General features: G+C 40.6%; 4 protein-coding genes across 6 annotated transcripts; 1 reads left to right on the top strand and 3 right to left on the bottom strand.

The window, feature by feature from the left end:
- Window positions 1-112: 112 nt before the first annotated feature.
- On the bottom strand, window positions 113-1994 carry LOC105462984 (beta-1,3-galactosyltransferase 5). Its single transcript, XM_011709945.1, has 2 exons — window positions 1748-1994; window positions 113-1670 (listed from the first exon to the last, which is right to left on the bottom strand). The coding sequence occupies exon 2, from the start codon at window positions 1509-1511 to the stop codon at window positions 420-422; it is 1092 nt and encodes a 363-aa protein (XP_011708247.1). The 5' UTR covers window positions 1512-1670; window positions 1748-1994; the 3' UTR covers window positions 113-419.
- A 917-nt stretch (window positions 1995-2911) lies between these two features.
- LOC105462983 (FAS-associated factor 1) lies at window positions 2912-7110 on the top strand. Of its 3 annotated transcripts, none has more exons than XM_011709942.1 (12): window positions 2912-3145; window positions 3637-3705; window positions 3794-4079; window positions 4195-4375; window positions 4622-4898; window positions 4976-5111; window positions 5224-5369; window positions 5446-5600; window positions 5681-5876; window positions 5982-6085; window positions 6210-6522; window positions 6710-7110. In XM_011709942.1, exons 1-12 carry the CDS (start codon window positions 3107-3109, stop codon window positions 6788-6790), a joined length of 1983 nt encoding a protein of 660 aa, XP_011708244.1. In that variant the 5' UTR covers window positions 2912-3106; the 3' UTR covers window positions 6791-7110. The 3 variants fall into 3 exon arrangements, with proteins under 3 accessions (XP_011708244.1, XP_011708243.1, XP_011708245.1); XM_011709941.1 differs by having other exon boundaries at window positions 4973-5111; XM_011709943.1 differs by having other exon boundaries at window positions 4973-5111; window positions 6210-6535; window positions 6710-6801.
- A 121-nt stretch (window positions 7111-7231) lies between these two features.
- LOC105462982 (superkiller viralicidic activity 2-like 2) lies at window positions 7232-11859 on the bottom strand. Its single transcript, XM_011709940.1, has 10 exons — window positions 11609-11859; window positions 11399-11500; window positions 10983-11225; window positions 10692-10899; window positions 9998-10264; window positions 9044-9875; window positions 8781-8953; window positions 8252-8683; window positions 7527-8064; window positions 7232-7422 (listed from the first exon to the last, which is right to left on the bottom strand). The coding sequence occupies exons 1-10, from the start codon at window positions 11683-11685 to the stop codon at window positions 7265-7267; spliced, it is 3030 nt and encodes a 1009-aa protein (XP_011708242.1). The 5' UTR covers window positions 11686-11859; the 3' UTR covers window positions 7232-7264.
- A 158-nt stretch (window positions 11860-12017) lies between these two features.
- LOC105462980 (protein CLP1 homolog) lies at window positions 12018-14141 on the bottom strand. The gene is made up of 3 exons (XM_011709939.1): window positions 13770-14141; window positions 12626-13683; window positions 12018-12532 (listed from the first exon to the last, which is right to left on the bottom strand). Exons 1-3 carry the CDS (start codon window positions 13866-13868, stop codon window positions 12421-12423), a joined length of 1269 nt encoding a protein of 422 aa, XP_011708241.1. The 5' UTR covers window positions 13869-14141; the 3' UTR covers window positions 12018-12420.
- Between the last annotated feature and the right edge of the window lie 1249 nt (window positions 14142-15390).

The raw sequence follows: 15390 nt of genomic DNA, 5'->3' as shown, positions 1-15390 counted from the left end.
AGTAAAAACAATTATTTTAAATTTTGCTTTCGTAACTAAAGGATAAGTATTTTATGTTTTAATCATCAAAATCTATTTTGACAGATTTTTGAAGAAAACATTATTATATTGCTTTTTTTTTTTGTTAAGAATGTAGACCTTGTGACTAAAATTCGTGTCGATCCCATTTTACATCAGAGAAACTGTATATCACATATATATAGGACTGTGATATAGCTACTATCGTATAAGAATTATTGACGCATAACAAGATAGGTAAAATGAATAACTGCGATTTTATGAAATATTATATATATAATAATTAAAAAAATGTAAAATATACTGTACAAATTTTATATACGATAATAAATAGAAAATATTCTCTGTAATAAAATATATAAAATGTCAATTTCATTGATCTGGTATACCTTTATGTTTCTTCATAGAATTCTGATTGGACTTATCTGCACGGCGCCCTTGTGCAGACTTGGCTCTTTGTACGCCACCACGCAGGTCCTGCCCACGAGGTTACCCCCCTTGCGGGCGGAGCAATTTGCATGGCAAAACTTCGCGAATTCCTTGAATCTCCCTTGCAGCTCCGCGTCGCCGCCATTGGGACCGACCAGAAATTCGCACTTCAGCAGATTCGCCCCTCCCTTTATACAACATTCCAAGTATCCGTGATCTGTCGCGTATAACTCACTGACGTTTCGAACGCCTATGTTCAGTGCCTGCCTCACGATGCCGGTGACAAACACGTCGTCTATCCAGAAGTACTCGCGGGAGGACTCGGCGTGATCGACCAGTCGTCCCGCTGTCCGCGGATGCGTGATGTACAGCCAGCCAGAGACGAAGTCGGGATAAACGTTGCCCGCGTACTCCGCCCTGCTCACGTACCACTTGTTGGCTGGCTCCCGGACGGGGATCATATTCCTCAGGACGTAACCGGTCAGGGAATCCTCTCGTATCGCACCCGAGCGCAACTTCTCCAGTATGCCATAGATATCTACAACGATGTCATCGTCCATCTTCATGATATACTTGACGTCTTTGCAATTGCTCGTCGCCCACCGAAGGCCCATCAGGTGTTTGCGCGTCAGATTTCTGTAAGTGTCCAGGAAATCTCCCTGGAGTATGTCGTTGAAGCGTCGCGACTCGTCCAACAGTGCGTTCTGCGGCACACGCGTCTTCCTCTCGGCGTCCTCGCTTAACGCACCGAGCAAGAATACTCTTCCGATCCCCAGAGCGCGCAACTCTTCGGTCGCGTAAGCTCGCCGCAAGGCGCTTCTCGCCGAAGGTTCGCCCGCGTAAGACGTGACGATCCACATCAGAACGGTGGCGTTGCACGCTGGTGGCTCGATTATGATTCCGGAAGCTCCTGACGACCTGCCGGTCGTCTCGTATGCCGTCTGAGGCTGCAGTAAACTTACTGTCGGAGCCCGCGGCCGCAAACCTTTATCCACGAGTGTAATAAATAACAGAACGCATCCAATGCAAACAAGCAGCAACAAGAATCCGTACTTCGAAAGCATGTCTGCTTTGTCTTCACAGCTGATTAGTAATAAAACTTATGACAGCGAGATCATATGGATTCCTTGAGTCGCAGCATTCTTATATTCGACATCTGGTCTTCCAAATTATTTATTCTTGTCGTGACAGCGGCGAACAGTTCGTCCTTCATCGTCGTCTTTCTGAAAAAAAAAAAAAAAAAAAAAAAAAAGTTAATATAATTCGAATCGATTGAATTAAATTGATCTGATCAACATACCAAAAGTAAATAATTCCTTTTCTTGCTTTGAGTGGAGAGTATTTCCTTCCTTGAGCCACTTTTCATCTTCGTTACTTAATCTTTCTTTCCTGTTTTAATTTTTAATTTGCGCCATTAAATTGAAAGCGATTTCTATATTTTTAAATTAAATAATTTAAACATGTATATATACACTTTTGTTATCGAGTAATTAGGTTAGAAACACGCGCATTTAAAAGTCCGAATTAAGGAGGATTCACATGGAATGTATCAGAAATGGAATTCGCTCACTGATTGGTCGCGTTCAGCAAAGGTCGTCGTTGAATGAGGCTGGATTGCCTATTGCTAATCCATCAAAATTTAATATAAAATACTTTAATTGGTTGATCAAATGGAAAAATTTTACAAGCACCAGTCACTGTGTATCAATAGATTAATTTGTTTGTATTGCTGGAAATGCTTCAAAAATTTTATTGCATTTTGCAAGGCGATGCTGGCCGAACTCCATGATGTCGTTTTATCGACGATTTATATGTGTATTTGTTATATGATGCGTGCGATATTGATATGTGTAATGTGTTTATGTATCACATCAATATCGCACATACACAATCATAACAAATTTTCGTATACATATTTCTCGAAAATTAAACCAAATTCAAATCAAATTTCACAAATTCCGTATTTCCTCATGTAATGGTCTAGCCACCGTAATTTCGTAAATATACAAGTTGCAACACGTGATGTCTCGATTTGACAGCTGATATGTCACGTCACGTAGAGCTGGGAATTAAATTATAAAATTTTTTTTTTGTTTTCGGTATAAACTCCGAGTGTCAGACTAGTATTAATGCGTATACTTTAATTCTGGAAAAGGATTTCCAAATCTATTGGAAGTAATACGTAAAAATCCTTAGACAAAAATTATTGTGTTTAATCGGTAAAACAGACAGCATCGTCTTAAAACGAGATGAATATATATTTTTTCGAGCATTGAAGAGAGAGAGAGAGAGGGGGAAAAGAAAAATTTTGATTTTTTGAGCATAAAAAGCGGAACACAAAAATAAACCTGATCAAACGTGATCGAACAGGACGTTCCCGGACGTTCCTTTCCTGCTTTCCGATGTAGCCGGTGCGTCGCTTTGGAATGCCGCCGCCGCCGCCGCCGCCGTGGGTCTGTGCGGTACGCGCAATGAGACGGCGAGTATCGTACGCGAGAGTTTCGTGGCCCAAGACGTCAATGGCTCGCGGTTGTTGTTCATATTATTTGTAATAGCTCTAAGATAATAGAACGCGAGAGAGAGCATCGCGAGGAGGCTCGGGCTGTTTTTTTTTCGGGAGAATCCGTCTCGCAGTCGCACGTGTCGGGACTTCATTGCGATGGCCGAAAATCGGGACGCGATACTGGCTGACTTTCAGGTAATCCTCCGGCGGACGGGATCCGCGGGGCTCGCTCGCACGCGCGACACGCAAATGCGCCGTTAAGGTTATGGGACGTTACGTGTAGATGACATTGACAATAATTGAGAGGCGTTTGAGGCGAGAGAGAGAGAGTCGCCCCGCGGGGGAGATCCCCGTTCTCGCGGCGGTCCCCGCGACTCGGGAAAATTAACGGCGCGCTCGAACGCCTCGACTCGTATGTCCCGTCGACTCGCGCTGACACTCGCGAATTTGCCAGAATTTCGCGAAAAATCCTCCGCTCCCAATTCCTTTGTCATGTCGTCCCGTATGCCTTTGTCTGTTTTGAAACTTCGCAAATTTCACGGAACACGATGATGTGTATGCGTGTGTGTATGTGTATGTTGTGTGACGTGGTCCTGTCGTGTAAATACACCACTATGACTTTCCATTTTTCACGTCCCCATGTTTTTTTTTTTTTTTATTATTATTAACGTAGACTATATTTTCAGGCTTGCACTGGAATCGATGATTTCGGCGAAGCTATTTTATATTTGGAGGAAACGAACTGGGACCTATTGGTAGATATAAATAAATATAATGAAATCCCGACGGCAGCAATTAGCCTCGACAATTGTCTTAATACACGCAATACCTTCTCATTCACAGGCGGCGATAAACAAGGCCATGCCCCAGACTACGCAACAGCTGCCGTCTGAAATGGCTCCGGACGTAGAAATGGTAGAGGAGATCAAAGTAACGTCCTCGACGTCGAAGCTGCAGACAGTGCAGAACTCGAAAAAGGCAGGAGCCATGAAAGCGGTGGACGTGGTGGAGAGTGCAAAACCCGGGACAAGTAGACCTAAAAGTTGCATGAAAAATAGAACGCTTACATTCCACATTAACCATCTCGATAACGTTTATCATGTAAATTTGTCCGAGTTGTCCACTTTGAGTAAGTTGCGGATCGTCGATGTTCAGACGATATTTTTTTTTTTTTGGCGATTAACGAACGATTTGATGCCGAGACGAAGCAAGTTTACAAAAATGCGTTTTCCTCTTTTTTTCAGGAGAACTCAAGCAGTTTATATGGTGTAAAACGAATGTGGCACCCTGTCAACAGCATCTTAACGGGTGGAAAAAGGAACCTGGGACAGCACCGAATACGGTGCTGCAAACGTTAGATTTGCCTAGAGAAAACACATTGTACCTATCGTCATTAGCGCAAGACGCCGGTTTGCCTAATGAGACGTAAGTTGCGAAATCTTATCGAGCGGGTTCTACATCAATTGCATCCCAGCGTCGCAAACGCTGCGATCCATTTGTGGTTCAATCGGAGCTTCGAGCCTGCTTGACGTTGACTGGATCGCAACGTTTGCGACGCTGCGATGCGACTAATGTAGAATCTGCTTTAGCCGCAATTTCGCGATTGTTATAATACCTTTGTCGCCAAAATATCGTGAATCTACTTTTTTTTTCCCTCCCTCTACGTTCCAGCGTAAGTTTGTCAGAACGAATGACTCAGACTTACACGTTGAACGTCAAGGACGAGGTGCATAATAAAACGTACAAGCTGAAGTTCCCTGGCACGCGTACCGTGCTGGAGGTGAAGACAGACATCTATTCGTTAATAGATGTGCCCGTGCGAAATCAACAATGGAAGGGTTGGCCTAGTTCACTGAAGGACGACAATGTAATATTGGCACAAAGCGGTATATGTTATCCGGAGCACGATTTATCGGTCGGGAAGCTCCCCGCGAAGGAGGAAAAGAAGGTAACGTCTTATCGGAGAGAAAATTTTCTGTTACTTAATTTATATAAGGAATTATAACATCTGTGTCATTTCAGAAGGTCGTAGATCTAATTGACAGCGACAGTTCCGTAGACGAGCCAGAGGACGTGGAAGAATTCGATGTTCCGGAAGAGTTCGCTGGCGACGACGATATTTTCATAGATGACGTTAAACCCACTAAAATAGAACGTCTCAGTGAGTACTTTGGAACATGAGAAAAACTGCTGCGTTTTATTGAAGTGATACAGATGTGTCGAGATTCAATGAGATGTATATATATATATATTTTTTTTTTATTTGTAAACAGTGCCAGAAAATGTGGTAGACGAGGTGATGGGTACGTTACATTTTGCGGAACAATTCGAAAAGCGATACGGACCGGCTCATCCGGAATTCTTCACTGGTACATTCGAAGATGCCCTCAAGGAATCGTGTTTAAAGCCAGCGAAAGAGGTTTAAATTTTTGTAAAACTTAACCGCGGCAAATATTTAAAATCAATGAAAAATACGTCTTTTGTTGCTATTGCAGAGAAAATTATTGGCTGTATATTTGCACCACGACAACAGCGTATTAGCGAACGTCTTTTGTACTCAACTGTTAGGCTTCGAAACGGTGCTTCAACTTCTTTCGGCGAATTTTATAGTATGGGGTTGGGACATCACATACGAATCTAATAAAGAAAGGTAAGATCTGCACAAATATGTGATGCGAAAAATCTATCGGGCTCGCGCCGGCGAATTAAAAATTCTCGTTTGATCCTCAGATTTTTGTATTCCGTAACTCAAACCCTTGGTACCGTCGGTTCATTGGCTGTGTCGAGCATAGATGTTGATACCTTGCCAGTTCTCATGATTATTATGAGATCTAGATCTAACACGGAGATATTTACTATCGTACATGGCAATGTAGGTGTTAATGAGTTACTAACAAATTTGGTACAAGCCGTCGATGTGTTTCAGGTAAGACATACAGCTTTTATTTTACACATGCTGTTAAAAAGTGTAAACGAGCATAAATATAGACTTTTGTTTATATAATCACTTGTTATTTTCTGGTTGAAATAGGAACAGAGACGAGCCGACATTGGCGTTGAAGAGGAACGACAAGCTAGAGAAAGAGTCAAACAAGAACAAGACAGAGCGTATCAAGAAAGTTTAGCAGCTGATAGGTAATTAAGAAAGATATATCTAAATCGTTGAAAGGGGGAAGGGAGAAGAGATGTAATGCCCACATGAGTATACAACTGATTTACATTGAACAAAAAAAAAGTAATATTCATAATTTATTTTAAGAGCAAAGGAAGAAGCGAAACAGATGCAGGAGGAGCTTGAAAAGAAGAAGAAAGAGCAGGCCGAGAACGAAAGATTAGCTGAGGAGGCGAGGAAAGAGGCTCATAGGCAAGCTGTAGAGTCTAGTTTACCACCTGAACCGCAGCAGGGAGCGGGCGATGGTGTAATGAAAGTAAGAGTACGGCTTCCAGCAGGGAAATTCCTGGAACGTAAATTTCAATCGGATACGCCGTTACAAACGCTCTTTAATTTCCTTATTGTGGAAGGTTATCCGACAGAGGAATATAAGCTCCTATCTAGTTGGCCTCGAAGGGATGTAAGTAGATGATGTAAGCATTTAAGTTCTTATTATGTAGATATTTATTTGATTTTTTTTTTATGTCGTCCTATCTGTCTCTCTTTTTTAAAATAAAAACTAAATCCAAGTAAAACCACTTTTTAACATTACTACAAAATATTCGCAACACGCCAATATATTGAACGTATTTCCATTCTTGTTCCAGTTAACATCCATGGATTCAAAGCTCACTTTGATGGATCTGAAATTCTGTCCCCAGGAAACAGTAATTTTAGAGGAACGATAAATAATGCATTGTAATTAAATTCAAATGTAGAAATTAAGTGTCGCGAATAATTCTTCAAGAATGTATTTATTTAACAATTTCGAGATAGCGATTATTGAGTCCTGTTTATCTTGCGATTATATAAATTTTTACGCTGAATTTCTTGTACGATAAAGTCGTATGTGTGACGCACTCCGCATTGAATATGATTATTTTATATATAAAAAAAAGTTCGTTCCATGCGTACGTATATTATATACTTTAAATTTCCAGGAATAAATTGTATTTCGAACGAATTCGATTTCGAATAAAAAAGCTGCCTTTGTTTATTATGAACTCATCGCTGGGCTATGTAAATAACGGGCAATATAATGGAATTCATATAAGGATGTATAATTTAATAAGGATATACAAATCTAGGTACATATACATATATATATAAAAAACGAAAAAGCAAACTTGTTACTCCATCAAACTAGTTTATTCTTTCCTGCATTATAAATATAAGGACGCAGCAAACACAATATCTCGTTTTATAAGTTTGATCGCCTCGCTGAATTTATTTTCTAGATCTGTATTTCCGATACCTTTCGCAGCCTGACACAATTGTCGAAGCACCTCCTCTAAACGTCGCATGCACCTGATGATAGATCCTGAAATATGTGTTTTATGTACATTCACTTACGTATATACATGTCATAGAGAAATACTTTTGTTATCCTCTCCAACAGTGAGATATGCTAACGTTATACATCACCTTCAAATATATCTGTCATTTTGCAAATTTGTAAGAATGTTGCGCCTTTACACCAAGCGTATATAACGTCCATTAAATACGGCTTGAATCGATCGACATACGCGTCTTCGTCTAACTCCAGATTGGCCTCCGTCGATACCTTCGCTATTCTTCGAGCCAAGTCCTGCATCTGCCTGAGCGGACCGCTCAACTCATCTGTACTTTTCGGCATTTCGTTCGATTTTTCGTCGCATACAAAACAGCTGATCAACGCCACCATCTGCGGCACGCTCAAGGCATTGAAGAGACCGTTAAAAATCATCTCGGTCATTAACAGCTCGTCGGCACCGTTCAGTTCACAAGCCACGCGTCCCTTCAATTCTATCACATCCGCCGACGTGCAATACGCCATTCTCCTCAAAACTCGCTTCCTACATTTGAGCTCGTCCATCTGAAGTATCGATTTGGCCTGCTTAAACTCCTCCTTGGCTTGCTTAAGTTGCGCAGCCAATTCCTCCTTGTGCAAAAATTGTTCGTACAATACATTCACGTTGGGGTCCTGTAAACAATCACAGATTTTTGAAAAATCAAATTAAAAGGAAAAAAAATTTGAAAAATTAAGATAATCTACAATACATAATTAATTTTTCGAAGCATTTTGACATAAGAAGATATCTCGAGTACAAATACTTTAAGCACAGAATGTGCTTAAAATATCTGTACTACCACAATACAGAATTTTATACCTTATGCAAAGAATGTGCATACAATCTCTTCTCTAATGCTTCAATTTTTTTTACAACATCTTTAAAAGCCTGATCCACTATATGCATGTCTGTAATAGGATTGAGTAACGGCGGACCTTCCGGGAATCTTCTTTTCACTTCTCGTATTGTCTTCAGTACGCTCTTTCTGTTATCAAGCGGTCTAAGATCTTTTGGATAATGCAATCTCAGTGAACTGATTTGTGAAATTAAATTGTGCATAATAGAAACCACTTCCATTTCGCCTTCCTCATTTTCGCGGCATGGAATTGGATTGTCTTTTTTCGAATTTTTCGATACATTAAGTAAAGCGTCAATGACAATAACTGTCTTGTCTTTCACTGGATTTTTCGGATTTTTTTTCTTAAAATTCACTACGATGCCCCAGTCGAACGTTTCGTTTTCGTTTTTCACCTGTAATAATAATGTGTAACAAATGAATTCCACTAAAAGTTCCGCCGGAGATAGTCATTGCGTATATTAAACTGTATAAAAAAATAAAAATACATACTTTTATTAATCTTCCAGGCTGTAAAAACGGAACTAAGTACTCCGGTTGCGTTAGAAATGATTGAAACTGTGCGGTCAGTCGATTGAGTTGTTCACGTATGTCATGATACGAAGAAATCTCGTCGTACCTGTCCACGTTCACGATATTGTAAGCGGTAGATAATTCCTGCACCTCTGTAAAACGTAATCGAGATTAACGATTGATTCACTTTTCGATCTTTCAACCGCTGACAACGTTACGATGAGACGATAATAACGACTTACTATTGTACAAAATTGGAATGCCAGCTTGATTCTGAAACTGGAAGAAGCTTCGTTCCAACATGTATTCCGGATTAATCTCCTCTACGCGGAGAAGATTAAGAACCATGTTGTAAGTCAAGTGAAATGCGGAGTTGATCGGATCCGGCTTTCCTTGAACGATTGCTTTACCAACGACCGGGCTGACTTGCTCGTCTATCATCAGTATGACGATCCCTTTGTCGTCGAGGCCTCTCCTACCGGCGCGACCGGACATCTGGATGTATTCACCCGACGTGATCCAACGGAAATCCTTGCCATCGAATTTACGGGGCGCGGTGAACAAGACCGTTCGCGCCGGCATATTCAAGCCCATTGCGAACGTTTCGGTGGCGAAGAGAGCTTTGATCAAACCTTCGCCGAACAGGATCTCGACCGTCTCCTTCAAGATCGGCAAGAGTCCGCCGTGATGGATTCCTATTCCGCGGCGCAACAGCGGCAACAAGTTCATGACTTGCGGCAACTTTTTGTCCTCCTCGTTGAGAACGTCCACCGCGTTGTTGAAAACTTCATCCACCAGCTTCTTCTCCTCCAGCGTGTTCAAATCCAATTTGGCCATTTGCATCGCGTAAACCTCGCAGTCCTTCTTCGAAAAGCTGAAGCTTATCACGGGCGCGAAGTTTCTCTCCATAATCATCTTTACCATCTTGAAGATGTTCGTTTGTCCGCTATTCGAGGCCCGTAGACCACCCTTGCGTCCTTTCGTGTCGCCCTTAGCCGCGTCGCCCATGTTCTGCAGGCACGCCATAGCTCTGTTGAAATTCTCCTCTTTGAACTGACCCGTTTCGTCCACGACCTGTTTTTTTTTTTTTTACAACGGATAAATTTAATATACGAATAAGCAGCGCGTCTCCCTTCCCCGTCAAGATTATAGATCTATTATAGATCTATTATAGACTATTATAGATTAACACCAACCAGATGAATGCCGTCGCCGCCAACTGGAAATATATAATGTTGCAACGGCGTAGGCCTGTAGTCCGTAGCGATCACGTGGCAGGGCTGATTGTGTAAATGCGCCACCCACTCCGCGAACTGTCGTGCGTTTGGTATAGTAGCGGAGAGGAATACATAGTGCACGTTGTCCGGCAGCAGTATAAGTGTCTCCTCCCACACCACACCTCTCTCTTTGTCACGCATGTAGTGAATCTCGTCGAAAATCACCCAGCCAACCTCACGCATTACCTATGCAAGTAAGTATTGTATATATTTTTATATTTTTCTTTCTGTGTGCAGGATGTTTCAATCTATCTTTAATAATATTTCGTTAAATAAATATCGGACTTATATTGACCAAATAATTTGACCATGATTTATATTTATATTTTTTTTATATAAAATAAAAATCATATTCAGTGCGGAGTGCGTCACACATACGACTTTATCGTACAAGAAATTCTGCGTAAAAAATTTATATAATCGTTGATTGTCATATTTAGGAAGGTATATATATTCATACGTATATTTTGTACGTATATTTTTATTACTAATTTTATATTAGCTCTGAGATAAGTGTATGTATTTTAAACAGCCAACATACACTTCACTTCCATAATCACAATAAAATAATAAAACTGTGAAATAAAAAAACAAACAATAAAATAAAGCAAACCTCTGATCCTCTGTACAGCATATTTCGCAGAATTTCAGTAGTCATGATTAGTACACTCGCTGTGGGATTTATAGTAACGTCGCCCGTCACTAAACCAACGTCCTTAAATTCCTCGTGAAATTCTCTGTACTTCTGATTGCTCAACGCTTTGATCGGAGTAGTATATATTACTCTCTGCTTATCCCTAAGCGAACACGCCACCGCATATCTGTTGTGAAACACACAAAAACGGCGGAATAAAGAAAAACCGTTCAGACGTATTTTTCCGAAGATAGAATGTGAAATATTTACTCAGCCACGACAGTTTTACCGGCCGACGTGTGCGCGGACACGAGAACCGACTGATTGTTCTCAATGCATAAGATTGCCTCCTTTTGAAATGGATCCAGTATAAATTTGTACTCTTTCGCCGGCTTGCCTTGCTGGTGTTCCAAAGGTACGTACTCCTGATCGGGAGGGATAGCGATTTCGTGCGTGCAAGACTCCACGGTGTCTACGGCGTGCACCTTTATACGACATGCCACTTCCTCTAGACTGAAGGAATAATGTTGAATGTAGTTACATTGTTTTTTTTTTATAATACAATTACGGAATAAATATAAATACGTGCAAATACGTAATTATGGTTCACATTATTAATATAAATTAATTAAATTAATTAACATCTCACTAATGTAAACTACAATTTTATTTCAACATAACCTTACTTGATATCTTCCAAGACAGATTCGTGTCGCAACTTTTTTACGGCTGCCTTGTCGTCGTCCGCGTCGAGTTGTCGCTTCACTCCCGTCTCCGGCTCAACTTTCCTGCACACACACGTTTATTTTGAATACTTAATTTCGCAATCACTGTGAGGTTAACTTTTGACGGAAGTTAGGTTAGTTGAATACCGCGCTAAGAATCACTCGACTCACCTCGGAATATCCGGTATCTCCGCATCGTCGCCGTGCTCATCAAAAACGTCAAATAAGTCCTCGGTAAAATTCGCCATTGCTTATGTAAAAATTATTGTTATTTCGATATTTGAACAAATTTAACAGTACGCAACGCGCGCGTGCAAAACACAACACCGACAAGCATGACGTATCTCTCAGTTCAGTATCTCTCCGCTCGCGAGTGTCTCGCGTTTGCACGACGCGAGTCCGGCGACTCCGGCGAGTCGCAATCATGCGATCCGTGCGCAACGAATCTTCTTCGACTTCCACCTTTGGAATTTGGACTATTTCTTACAATTAATCTAATTAGAAGACGCGTTCAAAATGAGAGAGAGAGAGAGAGAGAGGGCGAGAATTTAAATTCGAGTGCAAATAAAATGGAGTAAAATAAATGGAGCAGTTTTTTTATTCCAAATGCACTTAACATTTTTCATCCACAAAATCGGCAGATAATTGAACGTAATAGAGCAAAAAGAACATAAATAGTACAAAGAGAATAAGAATAACTATATTGCATTTTATAATTCAGCAGTAAAGAGAAAACCTTGCACGCTTTAAGTGAAATATAATAATTAAATATTTAAAGAAATATAGAATTCAAATGCGAAGGAAAATAAACAGCTGTTGATAAACCACACAAAATAATTGCAAAGTTCTTAGAGAATAAAATAAGCTGATGTTAGATTCGCACGTGTATAAATATATTTTAATACAATTATTTAATTTATACAAAATATATGAATGCTAAATTATGCACATTTATAGTATCTAACAAAAAAAATTATCTACAACTAATGACTGTCCATAAATTGTATATCCGACAATAAGAGCATTGTGTTCGGTAACGGCCGAGGTTGCGGGCTAAGTACCGTAAACGTCTGCCTCTCTACGTCCACGTTAGTCCTGTAAATGAAACGATATTTTTTTTTAATGAGAAAAAAAATGGCCATTATTAATAACGATAAAATATAAACTCAGAGAATATTGTACACTAACACGCAAACGAATCCGGCGACGTTGGTCTGCACGACGTCGTCCTCGGGGGAATCGGCGAAGGAAACGGACAGCAAGTGATGCAGCAGGCTCGGTCCCGGCGTGACGGCCACCAGCTTCGTCAGATTGTCCTCCGCCTTCATGCCCAACGGCATGCAGGACGCCGGTAGAACGGGCGCGCCGATCTTGTACAATCTCGCCTCGCTCCACTTCACCTCGAAGCTGTGCGGATAGAGCGGCGTCCGAGAGCCGTAAAAGTACTCCCTGACACTCTGATCCCTCGACTCGGTCCTCTGCGCCTGGCTCCTCTCGACGACGCCGCCGCTCTTCGGCAGAAAGACCACCTTGACGAAGTCCGGCATGTCTCTCACCAGCTCGTTGTAGAGCCTCTCCTGGTCCAGCACGAGAATCGCGTCGACCTCGAACGCCTGCGCCGCGTGCGTGAGCAGCTTGTAGCCGTCCCCCTTGACCCAGCCGCACGTGTTTATGACGATCCCCGACGCCTTCGCCTTCTTGTTGGCCTGCAACCTGTCCGAGCACACCTCCGCCAGACGCGTCACGAGCAGGTTGTACAGCGTCACGTTGGCCTGCGGCGTTTTGTGCCCGAAATGGAAGACCAGCGGCGCCTGCTGGCTGAAGCCCTCCACGACGTTGGACGGTCGTTCCACCAGCAGAGCGCCCACGGTGCCGGGGATCGCTATGTGCCCCTGGCCGACGTCCAGGTCGACGAAAATCGGCCGTCTGCCCATTCGTACGGCGTAGTTCAGCAGTATCCGGCACAGCGTGGACTTGCCGACGTCGCACGGCCCCACGACCATCGTTATCGGGCCCGTGGTGTCGTCCTTCTCCGCGATCTCCCGCATCCGCTCCATCGCCGCGTGGCAGTTCAAGTACAGGCCCATCGGCGTCTCCTTCGCCACGTAACTGACCGTAACTTTCCCGACCAGCTCGACGGTACAGCCCTGCCAGGTGTAAACCGCGACTTTCGCGCCGGCGGTGAACTCGTACTTCTTCCCTCTCACCAACGCCGTCCCGAAAACTTCCGCCCGGCCGTTCTTCAGCTGCAACAACACAGTTTTGTGTTACCTAATAATAATAATAGGTTGGTGAAAAAAGAAACACCCCGAGAGAAATCGTGACTCATTACCTCCAATGTGACCTTTTCATTCTTGCTCTCCACCTCGAATCTCAATTCGCAGTCCGGATCCAACTTAAATTCTTGCACCACGGCTTTTTCATCTGCCATTTCTCAATTATTATTTTTTTTAGGTTAACTATATCAATAAAATTAATTACACAAAATTTGTGCTAGCCCTACGTCGAATTGCTCTCGAATCCTTTGTCACATTTCGCAATATTTGTCAAGTCTGTACAAAACGATTATGAAACTTTGTAAATATCTATAAACAAAACAGTGTAAGCAACTAGATTGACAAGGAGCGATTAACCAAGTTGCAAGTTTCTAACTCTAACCTCCAACCCCAAGCTCCGGCTCACGGAGTCACGGCTGCTCCGGTTTCCGGATGGAGTCGATACGGCCAATCGTTTACTCGCGAGTCACGCTAGAAGGCGCTCGAAGACGTGACAGTAACCATGGTACGTATTTACATCTTCTACGTTAATTTAATGTGGATTTTAATGTGGATTGTGGGATTTTTCGCGCACACGAGCAGCATCATGAGCAGCATCAGTGAAAAAATAATTAACATCCAACAAACAAAAATATTGGTGAATATCCTTGTCAAGTTGTCTTAAATATATATTTAAAAATTTTTAAGAAATCAGAAATATAAAATATCAAGTATAATACGTTTTATATTTGTGTATATACTTCTAATTGAGTTCTTAAATATTATTTATATATATATATATTTAAATAATATATATAGTATGTAGCTATATTTAATTATTATTTCTAACGTTTGAGAATGGAACGGAATGACACACACATACACATTTTATATTTTATGTATATATTTCTAATTGATTTCTTAAAATTTTTTAAATATTATTTAATTTAATATATATATTGCTTTATTTAATTATTATTTCTAATGTTTGAGAATGGAACGGAATGACACACACATACACATGTTGCTTTCAAATTTATTAAATATTATTAAATATATACAATAAATGCATCATATAAAATATTACATGTATAAAGACATTTTTGTCAATTCAAAATATCAATTGTACACATATATGTATATCACATAGGTGTTCAAACATTGGCAATATCCTCATTGGCAAGTAAAGAATTCAGAAAATCTCGACCATTATCAAAATTATATAAATATATATATAAAATCTTTTATATACTTCAATGGAAGACTATACATCATTTTTCTCTTTTTTGAATTTTATACTTATATCATCATATCATATATCTCATCCCAGTTTTGGCAGAAAAATAATTAATAATATATTAAATATAATACGAAAAGAGTGATTATTTGAACTTACATGTGCTAATCAAATGCAATTTTGTACATTACGTGTGTACAAAGAATTAATAACTCTCTATTTCTCTCAAAAAATTCGTTTGTGCATGAATAGATTAATACATTTGACTGCACATTTTGTATCATTCTTTATTTAATATTATGTCAATAAAATTTTATCATGATTATTATTACATCACTTTGCTATTAGTAACAGTACAACTCTCTCTTCCAAAAACTTTTTTTTAATAATATTTTTACCTAACAGGCACAATTCGTAATACTATAAAAAATTAACATGCTTGTTATAAATGTCTCTTTTCT

Source organism: Wasmannia auropunctata, unplaced genomic scaffold, assembly GCF_000956235.1.
Source record: "Wasmannia auropunctata unplaced genomic scaffold, wasmannia.A_1.0 LD336092.1, whole genome shotgun sequence".
Classification (NCBI taxonomy): domain Eukaryota; kingdom Metazoa; phylum Arthropoda; class Insecta; order Hymenoptera; family Formicidae; genus Wasmannia; species Wasmannia auropunctata.
This window is presented reverse-complemented; position numbering and strand designations above follow the sequence as displayed.